General features: G+C 43.6%; 1 protein-coding gene across 3 annotated transcripts in view; it reads left to right on the top strand.

The window, feature by feature from the left end:
- The window catches only part of COL20A1 (collagen type XX alpha 1 chain), a 99385-nt gene that overhangs the window by 53626 nt on the left and 21406 nt on the right, over nucleotides 1-24353 (top strand). For all 3 annotated transcript variants that reach the window (XM_026652796.2, XM_026652797.2, XM_024219197.3), the window contains exons 20-28: nucleotides 357-499; nucleotides 2093-2222; nucleotides 3005-3061; nucleotides 6344-6382; nucleotides 10168-10306; nucleotides 12300-12442; nucleotides 12817-12926; nucleotides 18253-18411; nucleotides 20924-21001. In XM_026652796.2, the coding sequence (XP_026508581.1) occupies nucleotides 357-499; nucleotides 2093-2222; nucleotides 3005-3061; nucleotides 6344-6382; nucleotides 10168-10306; nucleotides 12300-12442; nucleotides 12817-12926; nucleotides 18253-18411; nucleotides 20924-21001 (998 nt within the window). The remainder of the gene's footprint in view (nucleotides 1-356; nucleotides 500-2092; nucleotides 2223-3004; nucleotides 3062-6343; nucleotides 6383-10167; nucleotides 10307-12299; nucleotides 12443-12816; nucleotides 12927-18252; nucleotides 18412-20923; nucleotides 21002-24353) is intronic.

Genomic DNA, 24353 nt, shown 5'->3' with positions numbered 1-24353 from the left:
CACACACACACACACACACACACACACACACACACACACACACACACACACAATTTCTCTATGCTTCTAGGTCTCCCTTCTCCTCTCCAAAGCTTTTCTTCCAGCTCCCAGGCCTCTCTTGTCTCAGTGTTGAGTCCTTTCTATATACCTTTAGGCAATCCACTCTCCTCCAAGATCTCGGTCTCTCTCGTTCCCTGGCCCTGAGGTGACGCCCCTCTGTCTCTATTCTGAGCTCTCACTATGATGGTAGCAGAGCAGTGAAGCACTTACTAATGTGCCAGATGGAGTGTTTTTGGCCTAGTTTGTATCCATCGCTATCTGCCCGTCATCTAGTTCATATTTGTTCCCTGCTGCAGCTTCCCAGAGCCCACCCACCAACCTCGTTATAGACTCGGAGACCCCCAATAGCCTACAGGTCCACTGGAGACCCCCTGGCGGCCACATACAGTACTACAGAGTAACCTACGCTCCTGAATCTGATGACAGCTCTCAGCAAACAGTAAGTCCTCGGTTGTTTTTGGACATGCCAGGCACTTGACTAAAGAGACAAAGGTCAATGTCATCCCTGATGTGTCTGTATTGAAGTCAGTGGGGTTACCCCAAGGGTAAATTTGGTCAAGAGTACAAGAGCAACTCACTTCCTTCATCTGATTAATGGCAGCGCATTGGAGACAGGAAGGGGGTGTTCAGTTGTGAATTCAAACCAAGGCCTTCTAGGCTCTTGCATGGATTTCTGTATAAAACATCAGGAGAATTCATTGCAGTCAAAGCCCCACAGACTACAGCCGCCTCTTTTATCCCCTCCCTCGCCATAAACCGGAGTGCTGCATTTCCAATAGGTGAAGGATGAAGGACAAATCCCCTGCTCTGACCTCAAGTGATTAAGCGTTAACCTTTATCACTCAAATTCTCCGTTTAGACCCAGTTAGACTGCAGTACCATAAGGAAGTTTGAAATTCATCGGGATGGAGAATGTCCCCATGTTCATACAGAGCTTCCCAGCACCTAGATAAGGGGGGAGGGATAGCTCAGTGGTTTGAGCGTTGGCCTGCTAAACCCAGGGTTGAGAGTTCAATCCTTGAGGGGGCCATTTAGGGAACTGGGGTAAAAAAAATCTGTCTGGGGGGATTGGTCCTGCTTTGAGCAGGGGGTTGGACTAGATGATCTCCTGAGGTCCCTTCCAACCCTGATATTCTATGATTCTAAGCCTGGTCTGATGACTTTCTTTCTCCAGTCTATAGCTTCAGTAGGAAAACAAAGCAAGAAACTATGGCTGATGAAACTCCCTCGGTGTTTCCATTTAGTTGAGGCAACATTGGCCTGAGACCGGTAGGCTTGTCCAATTTAGATATCCATTAGGAAAATGCTAACAGGGGACATTTTCCAGAATAAATAAGAAAACTTTCAATGGCAGCTGGATGCCTAACTCCCCACTATACCTTTGAAAATCTTCCCTGATGAGCTGAGGACCAGTCTCGGCACCTAGTGGGAATCTAAGGGCTGGCGGGGGAGGGGGGAGGGAGCTGGGTGTCTGCAGGAAAAGAGTTGGGAGAAGAGAGGATTTATCGTTTCGCTCGCAATTCAAAAACACATTTTTAAGTATTTTCAGGTTGAATTAAAAATGATTTTTTTTTCAAAATGTTCACGGCAACCAAAAAATCATTTTGGGTCAAATGAAACATTTTGTCGAGACAAAATTGTTTCATTTTGTTTCCTTCATTTTTAAATGTTTGTAAAAATAAAATGAAAGGAAATGTTGAAATCGAAAGCAATTTCAAATTGAAATGTTTCATTTAGAAAATGTGGAAAGGAAACATTTTGATTTTTTGGGATTTCCTCCTCCCCTTCTCCCCTCCCCACCAACTGAAACAGTTTGGAGAAACCAACCTGAACTTGAGAAATGTTTCAATGTCGCTGAATCTGCTGTGTCGGCAGAAACAAGTTTTGGGTGAAAAACCTTTCCCAGCTCTAGCCGGGAAGCGGAGTGTGGTCATCAGCTCTTAGTCTAAACTGCTTTGCTGTTGCCCTGTATTGCCCACTTGTATCCGCAAATGAATAAAAGCTGTAAGAGTCTTTCTCATCTTTGCCGTAGATAATGGTTTCTGGTAAAAGCAGCGGAGTGACCCTGCAGTCACTGCTTCCCAATACAGAATACAAAGTGATGGTTTCTGCTGTCCATGACACAGGAGAGAGTGACGTTGTATCCACTACTGGCCAAACTGGTAGGCAAATCAGTAGGCATTTACCTTTTATGCATTGCCTTTTATCCAGAGATCTCCAATAATTTACAAAAGTGTAATGCTGTCATTATCCCTATTAAGCTGGGGCTTGGAAAGAGTAACAGGGAAAAGCAACGTTAGAAGTTAAAGGGCCAGAGACCGATTTGGCCAAATTAATCTCAGTGTAACTCTGTGGAAGTCAACAGAGATACTCCTCAGATTAGTTTCACCCTGGAAGTATATGAAGATGTACTTGCTTGTGTAGGATAAGCAGTTTACGTATAGGGCCAGCCTTTCAGAAGGGTTGGTCACCCTTTTGCAGATGTAATGTGCACAGAAAGTTGAACTGTGGGTATAAATCTGAGTAATACAAATGAAAATATAGATGTAACTACCAGTCTGTGTTTGCAAATCAGATAGAGATGCATGTACTTGGATAGGCAACCATAGTCCATTCTGCAAGTACAAAAATGAGGGTGCAACATTTTCAGGGTACAACTTGTGCCCTGGAAAGGGAACCAAGTCCTCAGCCCTTTTGCAAATTCCAGCAGGAAAATGAACGTCTAACCTCTTTAAAAAGGGAAATGAGGTTGGACACAATAGGTCCCCACTTGGAACAATGGGACCAAGACATGGCTCAAACAATGTGCCCATTTCCTATCACATTCCCAAGCTATTGTTTCCAGTCAGAAGGGAGCACAGGGAAGGTCTAATAACCATGAACAATAGTGAGCCAAACATCACAATCCCAGAATCAGGACTCACAAATGCATTTATTCTTACAGCTTCTGCCTTGGCTAAACTGCCCTCAGCACAAGGCTCCGGTCCCTTCCAAACAGAGGGTAAGTCGTGTGTGAGAGAGCTGAAATTCACAAGCGTCCTCTTGTAGTGGCAACTCAAGCTGTTGGGGCTTAGCACTTCATGTAGGACTGGGTGTAAGTCATTTCTCACACCATGGAAGATGATGCTGGGGACATGTATCTTTCCAGCATGAGTCTAATGTAAACCCAGCAGGAGTAGGTGTAACCCATGCCTCCTTGGTGTGGTGCTCTATCCCCCTCTGGAGACTGATGAGCCTGCTACAGCCTCGGCTAAGAGGCATGTGGCTTTTAGCTCATGCAGTAGAGACTCGTACAGTAAGCTTCAGAGGACCCAGGTTCCATCTCGCCAGGGTCTGTCGGCATTACAAGTGAGGGCTCATCTGGAATATTAACTGGGAAGACTCTGAAGCTTAAGATGCACTTCCTCAGCTAGGGGAAGTATGTGTGCAGGCTGTCTTGCTGTTTTTGAGATCTGGGGTTCTCTGAAATGCTTTTGTTCTAAACAAATGACACTTTGCTTTAAGGAGGCTGTTTGATCGCTGATTGGCACTGTCATTGCCCAGGGAGAACAGAACTGCAGGGTCTGGAGGTCAATCTGACCTGCTGAGGTGGTCACACTTGATACACAGGGGACTGCAACCCAGGGCCTGGTCTGAGAGTGGGAGAATTGTGAGATTCCACCCCAAGACAGAGATGATGGCACAAGACCTAGAAGGAGCGCTCTCAGAGAGAGCAGGAGGGGTCAGAGGTGGAACTCACCCAGGAACTGGCCATTTCAATAGAACCCTATTCCATTTCTTTATTGCACAGTGCTGGTTCTAATCCCAGTTCTACAGAACTCTTCCAGAAAGAAAAACTTGCTTTATGTGCATGCAAACCAATGCATCTCAAAATAATAGAGGCCAATGGAAAATGTCACCCTTTTGGTTTAGTACCTGATGTCCATAGTCCCAGAGCCATCAGACTCACAGCCTTCAGGTCTCAGAGTAGCAGCCGTGTTAGTCTGTATCCGCAAAAAGAACAGGAGTACTTGTGGCACCTTAGAGACTAACAAATTTATTTGAGCATAAGCTTTCGTGGGCTACAGCCCACTTCTTCGGATGCATAGAATGGAACATATATTGAGGAGATATATATACACATACAGAGAGCATAAAAAGGTGGGAGTTGTCTTACCAACTCTGAGAGGCCAATTAAGTAAGAGAAAAAAACTTTTGAAGTGATAATCAAGATAGCCCAGTACAGACAGTTTGATAAGAGGTGTGAGAATACTTACATGGGGAGATAGATTCAATGTTTGTAATGGCTCAGCCATTTCCAGTCTCTATTCAAGCCTAAGTTGATTGTATCTAGTTTGCATATCAATTCCAGCTCAGCAGTTTCTCATTTTTGTTTTTGAAGCTTTTCTGTTGCAAAATTGCCACCCGCAGGTCTGTCATTGGATGACCAGACAGGTTAAAGTGTTCTCCTACTGGTTTTTGAATGTTATGATTCCTGATGTCAGATTTGTGTCCATTAATTCTTTTGCGTAGAGACTGTCCGGTTTGGCCAATGTATATGGCAGAGGGGCATTGCTGGCACACGATGGCATATATCACATTGGTAGATGTGCAGGTGAACGAGCCCCTGATGGCATGGCTGATGTGATTAGGTCCTATGATGATGTCACTTGAATAGATATGTGGACAGAGTTGGCATCGGGCTTTGTTTCACACCCCGGAGTGCTATGGTACCAACCTTCTGTGGCTCATACTTGGTGGGTGAGAGGGGTCACAAATTAACACAGTGAACTGGGCTTTTCAAGTGCACGTTTATTTGCCAAGGGGAATGGGGAGGGAATGACCAGCTTCTCCTACCTTTTACAGTAGTCAAGTACTGAAAATTGGAACCCTGCTTGTCTGGTGAGCTATGAAATGCCATATGATGTAGTAATAGCAACAGAACGTTTATAATGCAACCTTAATGTAATCAGCTGCTAAGCTGCATTAAACTAGTGACCTAAAAAGCCATTTAGGAAATAGCCAACCTCTCAAGTGTGCTTGATTTTCAGGGACATCTCTGACTTTCAGATATTTTCCTTGTCCCAGTTCCATCTGGCATCCATGGCCCTTGGATTTAAACAGCAGCAACTAATTGAAAGTAACATTCATGCTCTGTTTTCTAAAACACTGCCATACTCAAACCACTTAAATGGGGAGAGCACTTTATAACTTGTCACCAAAGAGCTTTTGATTCTAGTCCTTTGTCCCTAATTTATATGAGTAGCATCCATATATTTCGCTCTCGCTGCCTCAGGGATGTGATAAGATTGAGCAGAGGATTTCCTGAAAAGGTGAACGGCAAAGGATTGCCATTTTTTTTTTAAAGATTAAGTTCCAAAATGTAATAACAAATGAATACAAATGAAAGAATGCACTTAAGTCCAGATTTTCAGAATTACATGGACATGCATAGTCTTTGTGTGCAATTACCACAATTGTATATGCCGCCATGGCAATTGCATATGCACATTTTGTGTGTAAATGCATGCACAGATTTTGTGCATGTGGTTGCTTATACTAGCTTCTGAGAAGCTTGGCTATGCCACTTAAACATGATGCGGAGAGGTAAATTTTGCAAAGATGAAATCTCAGCTCCATGCTCAAAAATGGTTGGACAGTTGTGTTCCTTTGTTTTGCAGTGCAGTTAGAGCAATCGTTTATGCAAACTGGGCAATTACATATGCATTACATGTTTAGGTATCCAGACTACAACTAACCAGAAGTATCAAAGAAAAAGCCCACTATAACTGCGTTTTAAGACCACAATGGGCGAGCAGTAGTAGAAGATTGAGTCAAAACAAAGTTATGATGAAGAGGCCTGCCGATAAAGGACAATCATTTCAAAGGCTTGAGTGATGAGTGAGCCATGCAAAACCTTGCAAACTTCCATATTTGCATGTGCGGATTGGCTAAGTGCATATGCAGCTTCTTGGCATAGACCCAAGTTTGCATGGAGTACAAGTTTTCAACCAGTGTGTCTTCAAGCCATTGAAAATATGGCCCAAATGTATGCTGTTAGATTGCCCAGAAGTGTAATGATTATTGCTACCATCAGGCTGGGCCCTGGCCTCAAGGAATTGACCATATTGTAGGATATTATGGTATATATGCCAAGATGTCTACACAGACTCACTCACTAGGTCTCTCTGTGCTTTCCATTCTGCTGCAGACCACAGCCATGGCTGCTCTATTCCTGTAATAAGTTGCCAGTTTGGTTTCCATTGGGTCTCATGACTTTTCCCATTTTTTTTCTCTCCTGCAGCTTGCCCCGCTATCAGTTCCACTGAAGGCTCTCTGCAAGGTACCTTACTAGTTCTCAGTCCCAGATGGGCTCTGTCATGAATGTGGAAACACTGTCTGATCCTGACTAATCTTTAATCTGCATTGCTGTTACGAAAGCTTGCCTGGCACACATTAATGTCATCTTCCCCACACCCAGAGTGCTGTTGCCGAGTCGGAAAGTCTGATGCAGGAAACCTGGGAGAGCTCAACAAATGTCTCCACCCAACACCTTCATTTCCTTTCCCTTTCCCCACCACATTGGGCAACAGAAATACATTTCCCTGTTGTACTGAGTATCTTATTTCATCCATCCAAGCTAGGTAGGTAGATTTATGCACCTCAGCTCTCCCATCACCCACCTGTGTCAACCTTTTTGGGGGACCAGCTAGCGGTTAAGGTTGGGAATTGCAAAGCCCCATAGGAAGTTAGGCATCCAACTTCCATTGCACTGCAAGGCAATTTATGTGCCTAAGGCACTTAGGCTCCTTCAGTAACCCCAGCCTAAAGGTTTTCCCCTTTCCCTCCCGCAAGGTAATCTCTGCAGGTTGTAAAGGATGTAGACATGCCCAGGGCTTCTGTCAGGACTCAAATGGTATATATTTAACTAGGGGAACTCTACTCCCCATTTATCCTCTTTATACACTGTAGGACCCATTATATATAGTTTGCAACCTAGAAAGTGACTTGTACTGCCTATATGGCAGCCCCAGCCCCACATCTTCCTAGAGAAATCTAGTGGTCAGGGCTCCAGCCTGAGATTCAGAAGACCTGGGTTCAACCCCTAGCCCTGCCAGGGTCTTAGAATCATAGAATATCAGGGTTGGAAGGCACCTCAGGAGGTCATCTAGTCCAACCCCCTGCTCAAAGTAGGACCAATCCCCAGAGATATTTTTGCCCCAGATCCCTAAAAGGCCCCCTCAAGGATTGAACTCACAACCCTGGATTTAGCAGGCCAATGCTCAAACCACGACTTCTTTGAGTCGCTTAAGGTACGACGTTTGAGCTGGGAGATGTGATTCCCAGCTCGTGTAGACATACCCACGCTAGCTCTGGTTGAGCTAACACCTAAAATAGCAGTGTATCTGTGGTTGCATGGGCCACAGTTCAGGCTAGCTGTCTGAGTACATACCCAGGGGTCAGGCAGTGCTCGGGGGAACCATCCATGGTGCTGCTGACACATTGCTATTTTTAAGTGATCGCTTGGGCGGAGCTAGCGTGGTGAGCTGGAAATCACCCCTCCCAGCTCAAATGTAGAAATACCCTTAGTCTGTCTCTGCCAAAGTTCCCCATCCATAAAATGGGGATAATGATAATTGGACTTCTCTGCCTCACAGGGGTGTTGTGAGGATATAGACGTCAGAGACTGGGAGGTGCTCAGATCCTCTGGTAAAGGGGGCCAGATAAGTATCTAAGATCCATAGACTGCCCTGTTTGACCTCTCTCCCCACATTCCTGCAAGACTACTCAGTCTGTGTATGTCCAGGCCAAACTAATCAAACCATAATACCCAAGCAAACATCTCTTTGCCTGTATTTCTCTGTAACTACCTTGCATGATACAGGTGATTCATCAAGAGAAATAGCCCAGGGCCTTAGCTGTTTCACTGGTGGATTAATAATATGGTTATAACTGTAATTTAAATTTTGCTTTTAAACATTGTTGTTATATTTGATATACATTTTAATGGAGGTGATAATATGCCAATCCCAGGGTTCTTAAATCAGAGAGAAATGGGTCTGAAACCGGTCAGAATAATCTGATGAACACTCTAAACGCTGCAGCGTTTAATGTGCATTAGAGCAGTCCAAATGCAAAATACCACCAGAAGCAAGATCCAATCAATAGCAAGTGGTGCTGAGGTGGCAGAGTACAGCTTGAAAGGGAAATGATGGGATGAACTTGTCCCCCTTTCTCTTTAAAACGAACTGGCTATCTCCCCTCACCCTCCCCAGCCTGCTGTAAAAAAAAAAACCCGACTGCAAGGTCTGCTTGTATTGAAATCTGAAATAAGAAAGTGACTCATAGAGCTTTAATGATGAGCTGGAAAAGAGAGATGAAGCTACATGAAGCTGGAGATGAGATGTCAAAGATGTCAGGGGAAAAATCTTTGTAGACCGCATAAGGCAGGGTCACCTCTGGGCAGTTCTTGAAAAATGATGAGAGAAATGGAAATACTTTACTGTATCAACTTTCATGGCTCTCGCACATGAGAGGATACATTTTGCAGCAGAGAATAATTCTCTTTTTTCCCTTCCCTAAACAATTACTGGAGAGAATCCACTTCTTTTATGATAATATTTGGCATCAAGTTGAAAAAGCAAAACTCATTATAGCTTGTGTTTTTTTCAGAGCAAATTTTTTTAGTTTTTTTTTTTTTTTTCATTTTGTCGATTTTTTTTAAAAAGTGCCACTCTTATTTATTAGGCCTTGCTACAGTGGCTGAGGCCCTCGTGAACAGTAATTAATTCATTCCAGGAACAAATAAAGCAAATATATTTTTAAGGTTCCTAGGTGACAGACTGTATTTACCTATCATTTATAAAACTCAAGGATGCTAAAGCAAGGAAACAAATAGTTAATGACCTCCTGGATCTTACACTGCTCACATAGTGAACAAACGTCATTTTTCTCAAATGTAAAAAAAGAAATCATATTTTATCATAAAACAGCCTTAACTCTGCTCCATAATAAATATTATTCAGTCATCATTTATTTCAAAATAAATCTTTTGGTTGCATGGCCAGGGCCTAATCAACTAGGCCAGTGGTTCTCAAAGCCAGTCCGCTGCTTGTTCAGGGAAAGCCCCTGGCGGGCCAGGCCAGTTTGTTTACTTGCCACGTCCTCAGGTTCAGCCGATCGCAGCTCCCACTGGCCACGGTTCGCCGCTCTAGGCCAATGGGAGCTGCAGGAAGGGCGGCCAGCACATCCCTCGGCCCGCGCCGCTTCCCGCAGCCCCCATTGGCCTGGAGCAGCGATCCACAGCCAGTGGGAGCCGCGATTGGCCGAACCTGCAGACGCGGCAGGTAAACAAACCGGCCCGGTCCGCCAGGGGCTTTCCCTGAACAAGCGGTGGGCCAGCTTTGAGAACCACTGAACTAGGCAACACTACCTTCCAGCTAGCTCACTCAACCTCTCTGGGCTTTTAATTATCTCTGCTGAAAAACGTGTCTAATGATAATTCTTTGCACCTGCCTAGTTAGTTTTTTATCTGTGGAAGTCAAAGAACATCACAGGGGTGAACATTACTACCTCCATTCGGCAGGTGGCCTTACCAACACAGATCTGAAGCATTTCGTGTGGTCTAATGAGTAGACAAAGGTCGACCACTTCAGGGATTAGGTTCTGTTCCCACCAACTCTGCCACAACCTTTCTCTGTAACTTTTAGCAAGTCGCTTAGGGCCAGAGTTTCAAAAGTGCTCAGCCCATTGTTCCAGATGGGTAGAATTTGCAGTTGTTCCCAGAGGCAGGAGCTGGGTTCTGGGCACTTTGGAAAATCTAACCTGAAAATTTTCTGTTCCTCTGTTACCTGCATCTGGAAAATGGATCTGTGAATGTTTCTCCTAAGCCAAAGTGGCACTTTGATGAGAAACACAGAGGATTCAAGCCAGAACACTGACACAGTATGGAGAGTGTTTTGATCAGGCTGATGATTAGTTATACCTACTAGCCTTCCTCCTTACTGGAATGCACTTGCCCTTGGAGAAAACAAAGCGCAACCATTGCTCAGGCAGATTCCTTACAAATCACTGTTTTCCCTACCATCTCTAAGTGTTTCTTTCTCTGCCCTTCTCTGGCTGCTCCAGGATTTGACATGATGGAAGCTTTTGGACTGGTGGAAAAAGAATATGCCTCCATTAAAGGAGTGGCCATGGAACCGTATGTGTTCAGCGGGACCCGTACTTACACTCTCTTCAGAGATATTCAGCTAACCCAGAGAACAAGGTAGTTTGGGAAGGTAGCTGAGAACCGCATTGATTCCAACAAGAGTTTATTCTCTGTCTATTGCATAAACATTGGCTCTGGTCCGCACAATGAAAGGTATTGACTGGTGAGGGTGGGTGTAGACACTGGCCTAATGAACACTCAACTGGCAATTTCCTAGTGAAAATACCATGAATGCTAACCCCACTCTAGTGAAACTGAAAAGAATGCAAAGATTTTTCCCCCCTTAGAAGACATGTATTGTGTGCTGATCCATAAATCAACCCCTGAATTGCCTCAAGATGGATCACATGATGGGACATGTCACATAGGAACTTCATTGAATACAGTGGGGTGATTGGGGTGTTGAGTTTTTGCAAGGCCAAGCTCAGATTTTAGGTGCCTACTGGGACCTTCCCTGTTTTAGCTGTGTGCCTTCAATATCACTGCTGTCCAGAATTCAGTGCTCAAAGACAGCATGTGCTGACCATAGAGTTCTGTTTAATTGTCTTCTGTTGGGGATACATTTAATTCTTTCCATGACCACTCCTCTCCTCATCCACATGCACTTAAAAGATCAAACTTCGAGGCAAAGCCTCAGCTAGAAACATGTTTGGGGCAGGACCTTTTTAACCTCTTTCACCCTTTCTCCTAATGTTCCTGGTTTGCAGTCCGACAATTATCGTTGTAAAATACAAGCTCATAGCTACAGTGGGCAGCTTGATTTTGATTGACAAGAAGGATTAACCAGTGACTTTGGAATGTGACTTCACTGTGCACCTCGTTAGTTGGGCTCCTTCTCAAAGTCCTATGCATCGTCATGGGTCAACTTTCATTCCAGGCAGCGCCAATGACCCCAGTAGCATTATGGAGTATAAATCAGGGGAGATTTGACTCTTAATAGTCAGTTTTATTTTATTTTGAAGCCTAATTACTACAGCACTGGGATCATTTTAATCTTATTTAAAGAAGGAAAGCTTCTTACAGTAAACAGAGTAGGGGAATTCAGAAGGCTCTAAGTATTTAACAAAGCATAGATAAATCCATTTGCTCAACCAGTAGTAGTATCAGATACACAAATATGCCCTTCCAAGGACATTATATCATTTAAAACAAAACAAAACTTGCTGTTATGTTTGAAGCAGTCCTGAAAAAAGAGGTTGAAGAGTTGTGTATCTACTCATGCAAATGTGGCCCATGCAGATTACGAATGTATCTGCAACATAGCTAATTTTGCTTTCTTCATTCAGTTTTGACCTATGCCTTTTGAGTGACATTTGCATGCAGTAAGTGCTTTGTAACAAGTTTGGAACAGAAGTCTAGAAGAGAAAGCCAGACTTTCTCAGGAATCCATGGCTGGACTTGTTACATATCCTCTCACGGGTTTCATTTTTGAGTCCCAAATTTCACAAGTGATCTTAGTATGGCTCATGTGTCTTTTTGCAAGGGACTTCTAAGTACCTCTGTCAAGGCCTGAAGATCTTCCCCTAGTTTTCTACCCCATCCATCACAGCCATCATTCATTCTTCTTGACAAGGAGTTTTGGATAGGACTCTTTCAGAGCCCATCAAAGTAGCTCGATAAGCTACCAGAAATGTCTCTTTTGAATGATGCAAGGCTGCATTCACTGTCTCTTCAGCATTCCCTGCCCCAACCCAGGGAGTGACAGATTGACCATGATGACTGGACCTGTACCTCCCTTGTGAGGCTACGATAAGGCCACAGGGATGCCCTGCACATGCAAAATTCTACATGTGTTTTTAAAACCCAAGAGGAATGTACAAAATACGGAGCACATTCTCTACTGGGGTAACTCCTTCAACTTCAGCCGAGTTACAGCAGCAGAGGATCTGGCCCACAAATGAGCCTCACTCAGGCCATCATGCCCCGGTAACACCACTCTGTCTGTAGCTCTGTCTGTAGCTCTGTTCTGGTTGTCAGGAAGGTAGAATATAAGCCCCCTGGCATTCATAATCATTAGTCACTGAGCTGACTTCTGCTTGTCTCATTCCAGTGAAGTGCTTCTCTCTGGGATTCCGTCTGTGCACACCATCAGCATCCTCCTCCGGCTCCTTCCAGAGGCTCCCAAAGAGCCCTTTGCCGTGTGGCAGCTAACAGATGAGGACTTCCAGCCACTCCTCGGGGTTATACTTGACTGTAAGGTTTCATGTAGTATAGATCAGATTCAGGTATTTGAAAGAGTAACAGAACCAACTTCTATACTCAGTTGGACAATTTTATTATTGAAACTTGCCAATGTCCAGCATGAACGTTACAGAAGCTATTGAAATAACATATGCAAATATTTTTCTGTATAGTTAAAAACCCACTAAAAACTCAAATTTTATTTACTCCATTTTGCAATGTATTCTTTACTTTGACCATTATTTTCCGTTTTTGTGCTTTTATAGCTTGACAAGTATTAAATGTTTTAGTATGTTTAAGCTTATATATTTTTTCAACATGCTGTAGGTGAAATCAAATTCTGTTTTAATTCTAAGCTCTTATTTGTCCTATTTTTTCCCCTGTAGCCAGTAAGAAATCCTTGACCTATTTCAATCATGACTACAAGGCTGATTTACAGGAAGTCACCTTTGACCAACAGGAAGTGAAGAAGATATTCTATGGGAGCTTTCATAAGGTCCTTATCAAGGGATGGAGTAACTTAGATCATTACCTCACAAGGGCAGGCTGAGAAAAAATGCACTCAATATATATTATTTGTACTGAAGAGTGGTTATAAGAATGTTCTTTAAAAAGTCATTAGCAAATTGGCCAACCTGTTTGTGTTGATTTGCAATTGTAAGGAATTTTGAGTCATCCCATATGAAAAATACATATTTTCCAAGTATTGAATATTTCTTAAAATGCATTACATAGTTAAAATACATGTGAGTATATGAAATATATCCACACATTACAAACTTGGCTAATTGTCATATTTAAAATGTAATGTTTGGTGGAAACATGAAATGCTACAGTAGTGAAATATATATAATGTATGTTGAATCGTGCACTTCCTTTTTAAATATGAAATTTTTGCCAGTTTTGTTCAGTATAAATATTTTATATATTTTCATAAAAATGCTTTAGCAAAGATATAACCACCCTGTGAAAAATATGTATTTTTCTCCATAAGTGATGCATTAGAAGAGCTAACATAGTAGCTCATTCGGTTCACTCACTTTGATTTTAATATTGCCCCGATATGTGTCTCTCAACTGATCTGTTTATTGGAGTGTATGCCTGTCCATTTATGATGCAGTGTGGTAGTCCCAGTGGTGCATAGCATCGTACTTATATAATTGCACTATCCTTTTTTCTCTGGATATATAGTTGAAATGTCACCTCTGGTCCCAGCCATGAGAAGATTTAAGCTTTTAAATAGTTCCTTTGAAGTCAGTGAGACTACTTCTGGCCTATTGGCCTTAAAGTTAAATGTATGTTTATGTCTATGCAGAATCGCGGTCTAAGTGCAAAAGAATTTGCGAGTCTTTGTCTAGTCCTGATGCACACCATAAAATCACCACTCAGTTTAGCAGAGGGAATCGTCTACTCACGAGAGGCAAAGGACCGGGAATGGCTGATTGTAGTATGAACTGGGGTTGAGGTGGATATGCCTAATAGTAGGTGTTTGTGGGGGACATGGGATAAGCTGTGAAAGGGCTGGACAAGCTAGGCTAGCATGGGGTTACAGGTCAGGGTGTAGGTGCCCTGGCATACCAGTGCAAGGGGATCTTGCCCAGTGGCTGTCTGCTCTATTCCTGGCTCTAACTGGAGTCACCGGTTTCTCTTCCATACCCATCACTTTCTTCCTCATATAAGAGTAAGAATTAAAAAGGGAAATGTAGGAAACAGGAAGGAACTGAAGTAAGGCAATTGGGTATGTGATAGACCCACAGTTTGTCAGATGGGCACAGCTATTCACTCTACTAACCCATAAAAAGGTGAGTTACCATGGAGCACATTCTAAGGCAATATAGCCAGTGGATATGCACAGGTCTAGGACTCAGGAGACCTTGGTCCAATTCCCAGCTCTGCCACTGACTTGCTGGGTGATCTTGGGCATGTCTCATCCCTTCCTGTGCCTCAATTTCCGCATCTGTAAAAATGGGGATCATGATATTGACCTCCATTCTAAAGTGCTTTGATCTCTAAAGATGAACAGCGCTAGATAAGAACGAGGTGGTGGTATTATTCTCAGCTGAAGTGCCAGAAGCAATCATTTTTTAAGTGCAAAGTTGAGAGCACCTGGCAGATTTGTCAGAGATTGTTAGAAATGAGCCTGTTTTTTGCCTTTTGATTTGGGACAACAATGTTACAAAGCAGTGGAAAACAATGGGTTTTTGTGGCGCATCCTTCATATGTGATCCATAAAACACTTTTGCCGAGATCAGTCCTAACCTGAATAGAAGGGGGTGGTTGTAACAAGATTTCACGAAGAGAAGTAACTCTGTGTTCTGGAGGCTGGAGAGGAGGATGGTTAAAGATAGATGGGTCAACACAAGATAGATGGGGGGGATTTGGAGACAGGGAGAAATGAGGGGAAAATGATGGAGAGCTGGGGCACTATAATTTCTCACCTTGTAAAGACAGAATGTTCTTTTTTTCTATTGCACTCCCCACACCCTGTATCTAGGCAGCAGGCTCTCCTTAGGGGTTTGCCTCATCCAGAGTAGGTAGTGTTTTATTCCTGAATGCTTCTTGCAAGAGGTCGGAAGAGTGTCTTCCCTCCCAGGACCTTCCACGGTGACTTTACCTTGACACCGAGATCGCCTCTGCCCTGCAGGTGACTGCCATCCAACCTGGCTCCTTGCACGGCTATGCTTTTCAAGTTTCTTTCATGTGCCTGGCTTATTACCATCCTCGAGGCCCCTCACACAGTTGTCCCCCATGTAGAGACACTGGGGGACAATATTATTCTCTCATATTTTTCCTAAAGTCACTCCCCAGTGTAGCTGCTGCAATGGAGACACCGATTAAGTCCCGGTTTTACTGCACCTTCCAAAACTTGAAAAGCTCCTTTGAAGGTGTCTCCACATAGTCCTTCCTCGGCCCACCTTATTACTCCTATAAGCATCTCTCTCTCTGCCCTTTCTTCTAGCTTATGACCAGGCTTTGGAATATTAATGATCTTGGCTGGAGGTGTCAACATAAATCCAACTTGGTCTGCTTTAGTTTAAAGAGGCAGGGCTTGCTTTTTGCCTTTTAGTTCTCTCTGAACTTTGTTTTTCTCTGTATTGTATATGAGTTATTGTCATATTAAAGGCAATCTGTCACAGTCTTCATTGCTAGGTCTAAAACGCTAGCAGGTCTTTTTTTTTCTTTTTTAATTTGACGAAGAAGCTGCACAATGAGAGAGAATTGAGATGGACTGACAATCAAGCCCCAAATCCAAACATCCCTGATCTATGAGTACATTCGTTTCTGGCTCCAAACTTCACAACTGAGTCCTCTTCCAGTCATGGAGTCAACAAAAGCTGCAGATCTAACTAGTCTATATATCTATTTTAGGTACTTATATGGCCACCATCACCATATTATCTGAGTGCCTCACCATTTTAAAAGTATTTATTCTCACATTACTCTTGTGAGCGAGGGCAGTTCCACTATCCGCCTTTTACATATGGGAAACTGAGGCATAGAGCGGCAAATTGAGTTGCCCAGGGTCACACAGGCCATCTATGGCAGAGCAGGGAATTCAATCCAGGTCACTCAAGTCCTAGGCTGGACCACCCTGCCTCCCTCAACTATGGCGTATGTCCCATCTAGCTTGAGATTTTTAATTTCAACATGGATTCGTTCCTAATTGTGAGTGGAGACAGTCAGTCCATTTTGAACCTTTACGGACTTCTCAGGTGGCTAAAGCTGCTTAACGTTTGACCGTGTGCCTTCCAACCCCCTGAGCAGACCCCCAATGGCAGGTATAATCACTCAAAAGTGCCATGCCTGTCATGTACAGTATTTGTCATGATGAAGGCAGGGATTTCAGTCTCACTGAAAGCTACAGTGAAGTAGGCTTCCAAAAACGCCTTTCATGGTGCTTTAAAGCAATGACTAACACAGTGGGGATTTCACGTCCCATCCATCGATCAGTATACTCTATACTGCCTATTACCTTAAATATCCTGCATACATTATCACCTTTAAGTGTTTTTGTTTAGTTTTGTGTTAAATATTTAAGAGAAAAACACATTCTTTTTTTGCCATCTGTACCAAACATCATCTTTGTATTTGCTGTTACTAACCACTTTCCAAACAGAATAATAACGGTGAGACCGAGAACAGCACGAGAAGATGAGAAAAGGAAAGCCCGGCATTTTCATGGGGGGCAGAAAGAGAGATCTTTGTGTTCAAGCAGAGGCCTTTTATAACATAGCTTAGGGACTGCGAATGGGGTATTCTTTCACCACTAGTTAACCACTTCAAATCTGGACCAGGTTGCTAATGACAGTAACTGGCTGGGAGGGAAAAAATAATAATTCCCTGCACCCCTCTATTTAATTAATTAATTAATTATTTGAAATTCAAAAACTTAGAAAATGTTAACTTGTTTGACTGAAAATCAGGGAACTTTTTTTTTTTTTGAAATTTTCATCAAAATTGTCCCCAACTTTTTTTTTTTATTATTTAGAAATTAAAACCCTCCACCCAAATTAGCACCTTACAACTAGACCTGAGCAAATAATGGACTTTTTGGTTTGAGAGTCAAACTGAAAACTTTGATGGGGGGGGCGTGGGGGAGGAGGTAGTTTGGTTCCAGCTGAAACTGAATTTTTTTTGTTTGATTTGAGTCAGACAGAACAATTTTGGGAACTTTTCATTTTGTTTCAGGTAATTTTTGGGGTGTTTTCTCACTTTTTTTTTTGGTTGTAAATTAGCTATATTTCAAAACAAAACACTATTTCGTTTCAGAAACGTCAAAACAAAATGGTTAAACCTTTTAATTTTTTTTCCAAGCTAAAACTATTTGCTGAATTCTACCCAAATTCATGAATAGTTGAGGAGTTTTGAAAAAATGCATTTTTCAGCAAACTTACTATTTGCCAAAAAAAAAAATTGTCCTGCTCTACTTAACAACTGTCCCAGAAGACAACCCACGGACTAAACTAATTATGGAGACTGATCTACTTCACATCAGAACTCCAGGAATGGCTTCTCCAGAAGAGGGTTGACATCCAACAGGGGGTTCCTATGGCTCTTTAGGTGCAGGCAAAGTCTGATTAACTGTATCTCTGTTTACTCAAACTCTTGGTTATCCCGAGCTCATGTATGTCTTTCAGGGTTTGACGGTACAGGAACTGTGCTCCAGCCCTCAGCCCCATCCTGCGTCCCTTTTCTCCATCCCAAGAGCTGGCCTAGAGGAAGCCAAAAGTCCTGTGCTCCAAAGCCTTCAATGCATAAAGTGGGCTGTTTGTTGTTGTTTTGACAGAAACTGTGTGCTGAAGCTCGTAGCATTTTTCGCCATCTTTACTGACACTGTTATGGGCTGAAGGCTTCCGCGCACAAGGATTCCTGGCTTGCTCAGGGCCTGCTGGGGGAGAGGCCTGGGAATCTGAAAAAGAGCTCTTCTCTTGCATAGCTCCTAAACTCTGCAGGATTATCGGGGAGCTGAGGAGCTGGCTCTCCCTGGGAAAACTGGCCCCCTGTTCATAGTCAGGGGAGCTAAAAATAGGAGATCCTGAGTGCAGACTTCAGTGCTGGTTGGACTAGCCCCCTCCACCCCCCAAGTCATCTGAAACTTTGATTCTCCAATGGTTTTGATGTCCCTTAGGACAAGGTATTATTGTCCATAGAGGAGTTCACCCTCTAGGGCTTTCACCCAATATCATTTGTGATCATTACATGCACAAAAAAAGATGCCTTTGCTTGCCGAAGTGGATATGAACTCTGCCAGATACATGATTAAAAAGAATCCTCCGTCCAACAGGTGAGGTCTGACACATCTATTTTTAATTGTTATCCAGGTGCACATAGCTGTAAGCCATTTCAGGATCAAACTCTACTTGGACTGTAAGAAAATAGCAGAGAAACGGATCAATGCTATGGGAAGCGTCTCCACAGCTGGCTTCATCATGCTAGGAAAACTGACAAGAACCAGAGGACCCAGGAGTGGGTCAGCAGCGGTAAGTCCAGTGTTTATCAATTTTAATGAGGAGTCTTGTGGCTAAATTCAGGGTTGGATGGGATACAAATCAGAATAGAATTACTGTCCTGTCTCCCCATTGCTCTTGTGTTGAGTTCCCCCTGTGAAGTAGGGAAGTGTTCTACACCTATGCAGCTTTGGAAATTTGATGAGCATTTTTAATGCAATGTTTTGCATTCTCTCCTCCTACCTTTGGGAGTTTGTGATGAGATGTAGCACAGCATGTGTGTGCCACGTAGCCACATCAGCTCGCACCCTGATCTGTGGGTGAGGAGCTTACACGGGGCTTTAATACTACATAGTCTTGGAACCTGAGGACATACCAATCCTGTTGCATTTGGCTGAAAAAGGCAGGAGGGTTACTAGATTGCTTCTAAAAGAGAAGGCTTTATACATGAGCTCCCATGGAGTGGCAGCAGCCACATACTAGTAATCACGGGGGCAACACGTTCAGATGGGTTTCATTTGGTCTACAATTCTCAAAAGTGCACTGTCCTTGAACGACTGTAAAACAATACTCAGAGCAGTCACCAAAAACCCCTCCTCAACACCAGACTCAGCCGCAAACGAAAGCCCACTTTTGCCCCATAGGTAAAGGAAAAAAATAAAATCTTGGCTTTGTGCCGTGCCCTGAAGATCAATGGTCTTGGGCTGATTGACCCATGAGAAAAGCAAGCACCAGAGACAAAAAACACCCTGAATCTGATTCTTCATTGCCTTATACCTCATGTTGCCATTTACACCGCTGCAAAGTAAGTGTAGAAACACTCCAGTGGCTGATCCGGTAGTGTTTTATGCCCCTTGGTCCAGCTCCTGAAAGGTATTTTGGCACCTGACTCCCATTGATTTCATGGGCATGATTTGCACTGGTTTGAATGATTACACAGGGTGCAGGGCAAGGATAAATTAGGCGCCTGCTCCACAGCACTCTGACCGTAGATGTCGGGGGTGCAAATAAGAACAGATCAGCTGACTGCAGTGTTCCACACCTGAAGGCAGCATGGCTCAAGCAGTCTGGCCCGTCTGTATTGCATGCAGCCTCAACTAACACCAGGAGGAAGTGGAGTCCTGCAACGTACCAGGAGAAATGCCATCAAAGGAATGAGCTGTACGATATGGGAACAGATTCATCACAAAGCAGGATTCAAGCAGCTCTAATTTTATTTGCCAAAGAAATACTGTGGTGGTTTAGACTGACAGCAGCCCTGTCAGATCTCTGCCTTGGAGGAAAATATCCTCTATCCCTCCCCAGTTTTTCCTTTTAGCAGCTTAGCTAGCTGGATCCAGTCATTGAAGAGCTACTAATGAACAGCCCAGACCTTCTCTACTCCCGTCATGCTTCAAGCCTAACGAAGTTTCATGTCTTCTGCAGCTCTGCTGCCCTTGAGGAGACAGAGTGCCTCATTACTGGTTATCATCAAACCTTATTTAAGACATCTCTAAGTGCCACTTGATGTATGGGGCTCATTTTATAGCCATATGCTGCACATCCCACTCCTCCCGTCGCACTGCTCACTCATCATTAAATGCCTGGGGGGAAAGATTTGATTTGGTAAAAATGGCATTTTTAAAAATTGTGGGTTTTAAATATATCTCCCCTCCTCTTTTTTTTTCTTTTTTTGGTCTCATGCTGCATTTGCCCTTTTGCTAATCAAAATGGAAAGATCTGGCCGTCTAGGGAGAGGCTGAGAAGGAGGGCAGATTTATTTGGAGGGGGAGGATGCCTCTCCCAGGAATATCTGCTGTTTTTGTTCTTCTACCACTTTCTTGAGTGGCAGCAGAGCAAAGTTGTCTTTTAACATTTTGGTTTGTGTTGAAGCCAATAACCTGGGGCTTTGGGAGCGGCTGCTGCTGAAATGTGAGTAAATCAGAAACTGAGGTTTTGTTAGCATGGATGAGCTTATAGAGTTCACTTCGCAAGGCTCTGGCCTCAGAGGCCTGAGCCTTGCAATGCAGTCCAATGACCAGCCGCCCCTTCTAAATTCTGTATCCATTGCCTTGTGTCTGCAGTTTGTACAATTGCCTCTGAAAGAATGTGTCTGTATGGGCAGTGGGTAGGGGGAAAGGGAGAAAGCTCATGATAGTCTCTTACAGAAGGTTATTTTTACATTCTACTGCAGCCAGAAGTGGCCAAGAACGTACACAACTTCCTGACAGACCACCCTGCGGCTTGCAGTAGGATGAGCTATTATTCTCATTGGCATCTTAACAAGACTTGGCGTGAGCTATTGTTGGGAACATACAATAACTGGGGCATTAGCCTGCATAATTGCTGTTCATCAGGACACCTGGAGGCACTCTATTTAAAAAAAACAAAAAACTGTGCAGTTCTATCCTTTTTTCTACACCTAAATTCTTGTTAGGGGGCCTCTCTTCTCCAACGGCGGGTAGAATAATTATGTATGGCCATGGAAATGGCAGGTTGCACAGCCAACCCACCTGTCACATTTGTTACTGTTCTCATGACTCGTCTAATTCTCTTTGCTCCACAGTTCCAGCTGCAGTCTTTACAGATTGTTTGCAGTGGCTCATGGGCAGAGGAAGATAGATGTTGTGATCTCCCGGCACTGGTAAGATGTGAATGACCGATGCGGTCATTGGGATGAGACTGGGGAGATTGTCAAAGGAAATGACACTTTAAATAGAATTTTGGTAGGGCCAGAAGATGAACTTTTATTTTTTCCCCGAGAAACTGATAAAACTAGCTAGAGCTAAGGCCAAGTGAGTCTGCGTCTGGTCCCAGTGAAATTAATAATAAAATGCCTGTTGGCTTCAGCAGGTAAGAGAGCTTCTCAAACACATTTCCACCAGGGCACGTAATTCCTGACTTGAATCAGATCTACTAAGCCAGCGCTGTCACACAGCTCTGCTATTGGCCTTCAGTTCGGAGTTATAACTACAGCCGGTTGGAAATTTTTCTGATGAAACAAAGCTTCATTGGAAAATGCCAATTCATCAAACCTAAAATGATTGGTGAAAATAGCTTTGGGGACCAGCTGGCTCATGAGTCTGAAAGCCCCAAGGTCCCTGGCCTGGGATAGCCTGCATGGGACCGCCAGGAGCTACTGCCCGAAATTGACATTCAGCGGACAAGAATGTCAGTTTTACGAAGCAGGTGCCAGGGTTCTGGCAAGTATATTTGGTTTTGGAAGTGCCGTGTGTCAGGTTTCTGAAACATTTTTTTCTTGGGATTTCCAGTTTGTGAGAACTTTTGATATTTCAAATTCTCCCGTGAACCGGAAATCCCGAATTTGTCAGTTGAAGTTATAACATTCCTCTGCTATTCCTTTCCACTTCTGGGCTTCTACTGCACACAAAAAACTTATTGCTCTTGAACTGAGAGGTGGTTTGTTTTGTGGGCAAATATTTAGAAAAGAGTAGATCGATTGATTGTTTTCCTCAGGATATATTTATTGTACATTTCAGTGACTATAAAATGTTGGGGTGGCTGGAAAAATTTCCTTTTTAAATTGTTTTTTGATGGAAAATTGGGTCTTTGATTAAACAATGTTTCACACAAACCATCTGCTATCTGCAGAAAATTTTGATTTTCACTGAAAAAATGAATGCTCAAAATCCAAAAATGTTTTGGTTTTGAGCTTAAAACTGAAATACTTCAGATGAAAACCAAAATATTTCAATTTGAATATTGAGTCTCAGCTGGACTTTATCTCCCATAATGCACCACTGCCCTTGGACTCCCATGAAGCACTGCCTCATATCACCAAGAGGGGAGACCATGGTGCATCATGGGAAATGTAATCCAGCTAAGTACTAGAATGATAAAGTAAAATTTTCAGCAGTGCCTAAGTCCCATGTTCAAAAGGGACTTAGGAGGCTAAGTACCATTAAAATTCAATTAGGGCTATCAAGTGATTAAAAAAATTAATCGCGCAATTTATCATGCTATTAAACAATAATAGAATACCATTTATTTAAATATTTTTGGCTGTCTTCTACATTTTCAAATATAGTGTACAGTGCTCACTTTATATTTATTTTTATTACAAATATTTACTTGGTAAAAACCAAAAGAAGTAGTATTTTTCAATTCACTTAATACAAGTGCTGTAGTGGAATCTCTTTATCATGAAAGTTGAAATTACAAATATGGAATTATGTACAAAAAATAACTGCATTTAAAAATAAAACAATGGAAAGCTTTAGAGCCTACGAGTCCACTCAGTCCTACTTCTTGTTCAGCCAATTGCTTAGACAAACGAGTTTGTTTACGTTTGCGGGAGATAATGCTCCCTGCTTTTTGTTTACAATGTCACCTGAAAGTGAGAACTGGCATTCATGTGGCACTGTTGCAGTTGGCGTCACACAATATTTGTGCCAGATGTACTAGAGATTCATATGTCCCTTCATGCTTCATCCACCATTCCAGGGGACATGAGTCCATGCTGATTACGGGTTTTGCTCGATAATAATCCAAAGCAGTGTGGACTGACACATATTTATTTTCATCATCTGAGTCAGATGCCATCACCAGAAGGTTGGTTTTCTTTTTTGGTGGTTTGGGTTCTGTAGTTTCCACATCGGAGTGTTGCTCTTTTAAGACTTCTGAAAGCATGCTCCACACCTAATCCCTCTCAGATTTTGGAAGGCACTTCAGATTCTTAAACCTTGGGTCGAGTGCTGTAGCTATCTTTAGAAAGCTCACATTGGTACCTTCTTTGGCAAAGATGTTCTTAAAATGAACAACGTGTTGGGTCATCATCCGAGACTGCTATAACATGAAATATATGGCAGAATGCGGGTAAAACAGAGCAGGAGACGTACGATTCTCCCCCAAGGAGTTCAGTCACAATGTAGTGGGGCGGCTGCCCCACTCCTGGAGAACGGGTTAAAAAAAGCCAGGCTAGGCTGTTTGGGGAGGCAGCCATAGCTGTGACCAGCCCAATCAGGGCCCAGCTGGCCCTGATAAGAGGGCTGTGGGCCAGAAGCTGGAAGAGTCTCACTCTAGCCCTGGAGGGAGCAGGGCTAGCAGCCTGAGAGCGAGGTATCTGAAATAGAGCAGGGCTGGGGAATAGGGCAAGGGAACTGGGGAGCTCCAGCCTGGTAAACCCCCAGGCTACAGGCCTTGTTTAAGGCCTACAAAAGGTATTGGGGCTGCAGAGGGGCAGCCCGAGGATAGGTAAAGGCAGCAGGTCCTAACCCCTTGTCAATGATGAGTGGCCATTACAGACTGCAGTCTGCCCCAGTGAGTGGGGGCTAGATGATGACTGGCAGTAGCCACTGAGGCAAGGCGGGTTTAGAGGGTTGGGGGTACCTCAGGGAGGGGAGACCAAGAGTATAGGAGTACTGCTGGGGCAGAACCCCGAGGTAAAGGGCACCGGCAGAGGCGTAGCGAGCGCCCTCCGTACCCTCCAACCGGAGGGGGCCCCTCAAGGAAGGGGGCCCCTAAACGTGGCAAAATAAATACCACATTCCAGTTTCTGCATTGTAAGGGGCCCCGCCCGGACATATGTTCGGAGGGGGCCACCGTTCGGAGGGGGTCACGTTCTTTGTTGCTACGGCCCTGGGCACCGGGGTCTGGGAGGGATACGGGGCCAGCGGCAGGTGAGACACTGGCCTGCAGAAGGCGCTCCAAACGCTGGAAAAGAGCTAATTCCCAGATTACCAGCAGGAGGCGCTGCACCGGTGAGTTTTCGCTTCACTAGACACAAATTTAATTAACGCATTATTTTTTTAACAAGCGTCATCAGCATGGAAGCATGTCCTGGAATGGTGGCTGAAGCATGAAGGGGCATACGAATGTTTAGCATATCTGGCACGTAAATGCCAGCTACAAAAGTGCCATGCAAAAGAAAGCCTGTTCTCACTTTCAGGTGACATTGTAAATAAGAAGCGGGCAGCATTATCTCCTGTAACTGTAAACAAACTTGTTTGCCTTAGCAACTGAATAAGAAGAAGGAC

Source organism: Terrapene carolina, unplaced genomic scaffold (assembly GCF_002925995.2).
Source record: "Terrapene carolina triunguis isolate 2854851 unplaced genomic scaffold, T_m_triunguis-2.0 Scaffold130, whole genome shotgun sequence".
NCBI classification, from domain to species: domain Eukaryota; kingdom Metazoa; phylum Chordata; order Testudines; family Emydidae; genus Terrapene; species Terrapene triunguis.
Note: the sequence above shows the minus strand (reverse complement) of the source record. Positions and strands in the feature narration are given on the sequence as shown.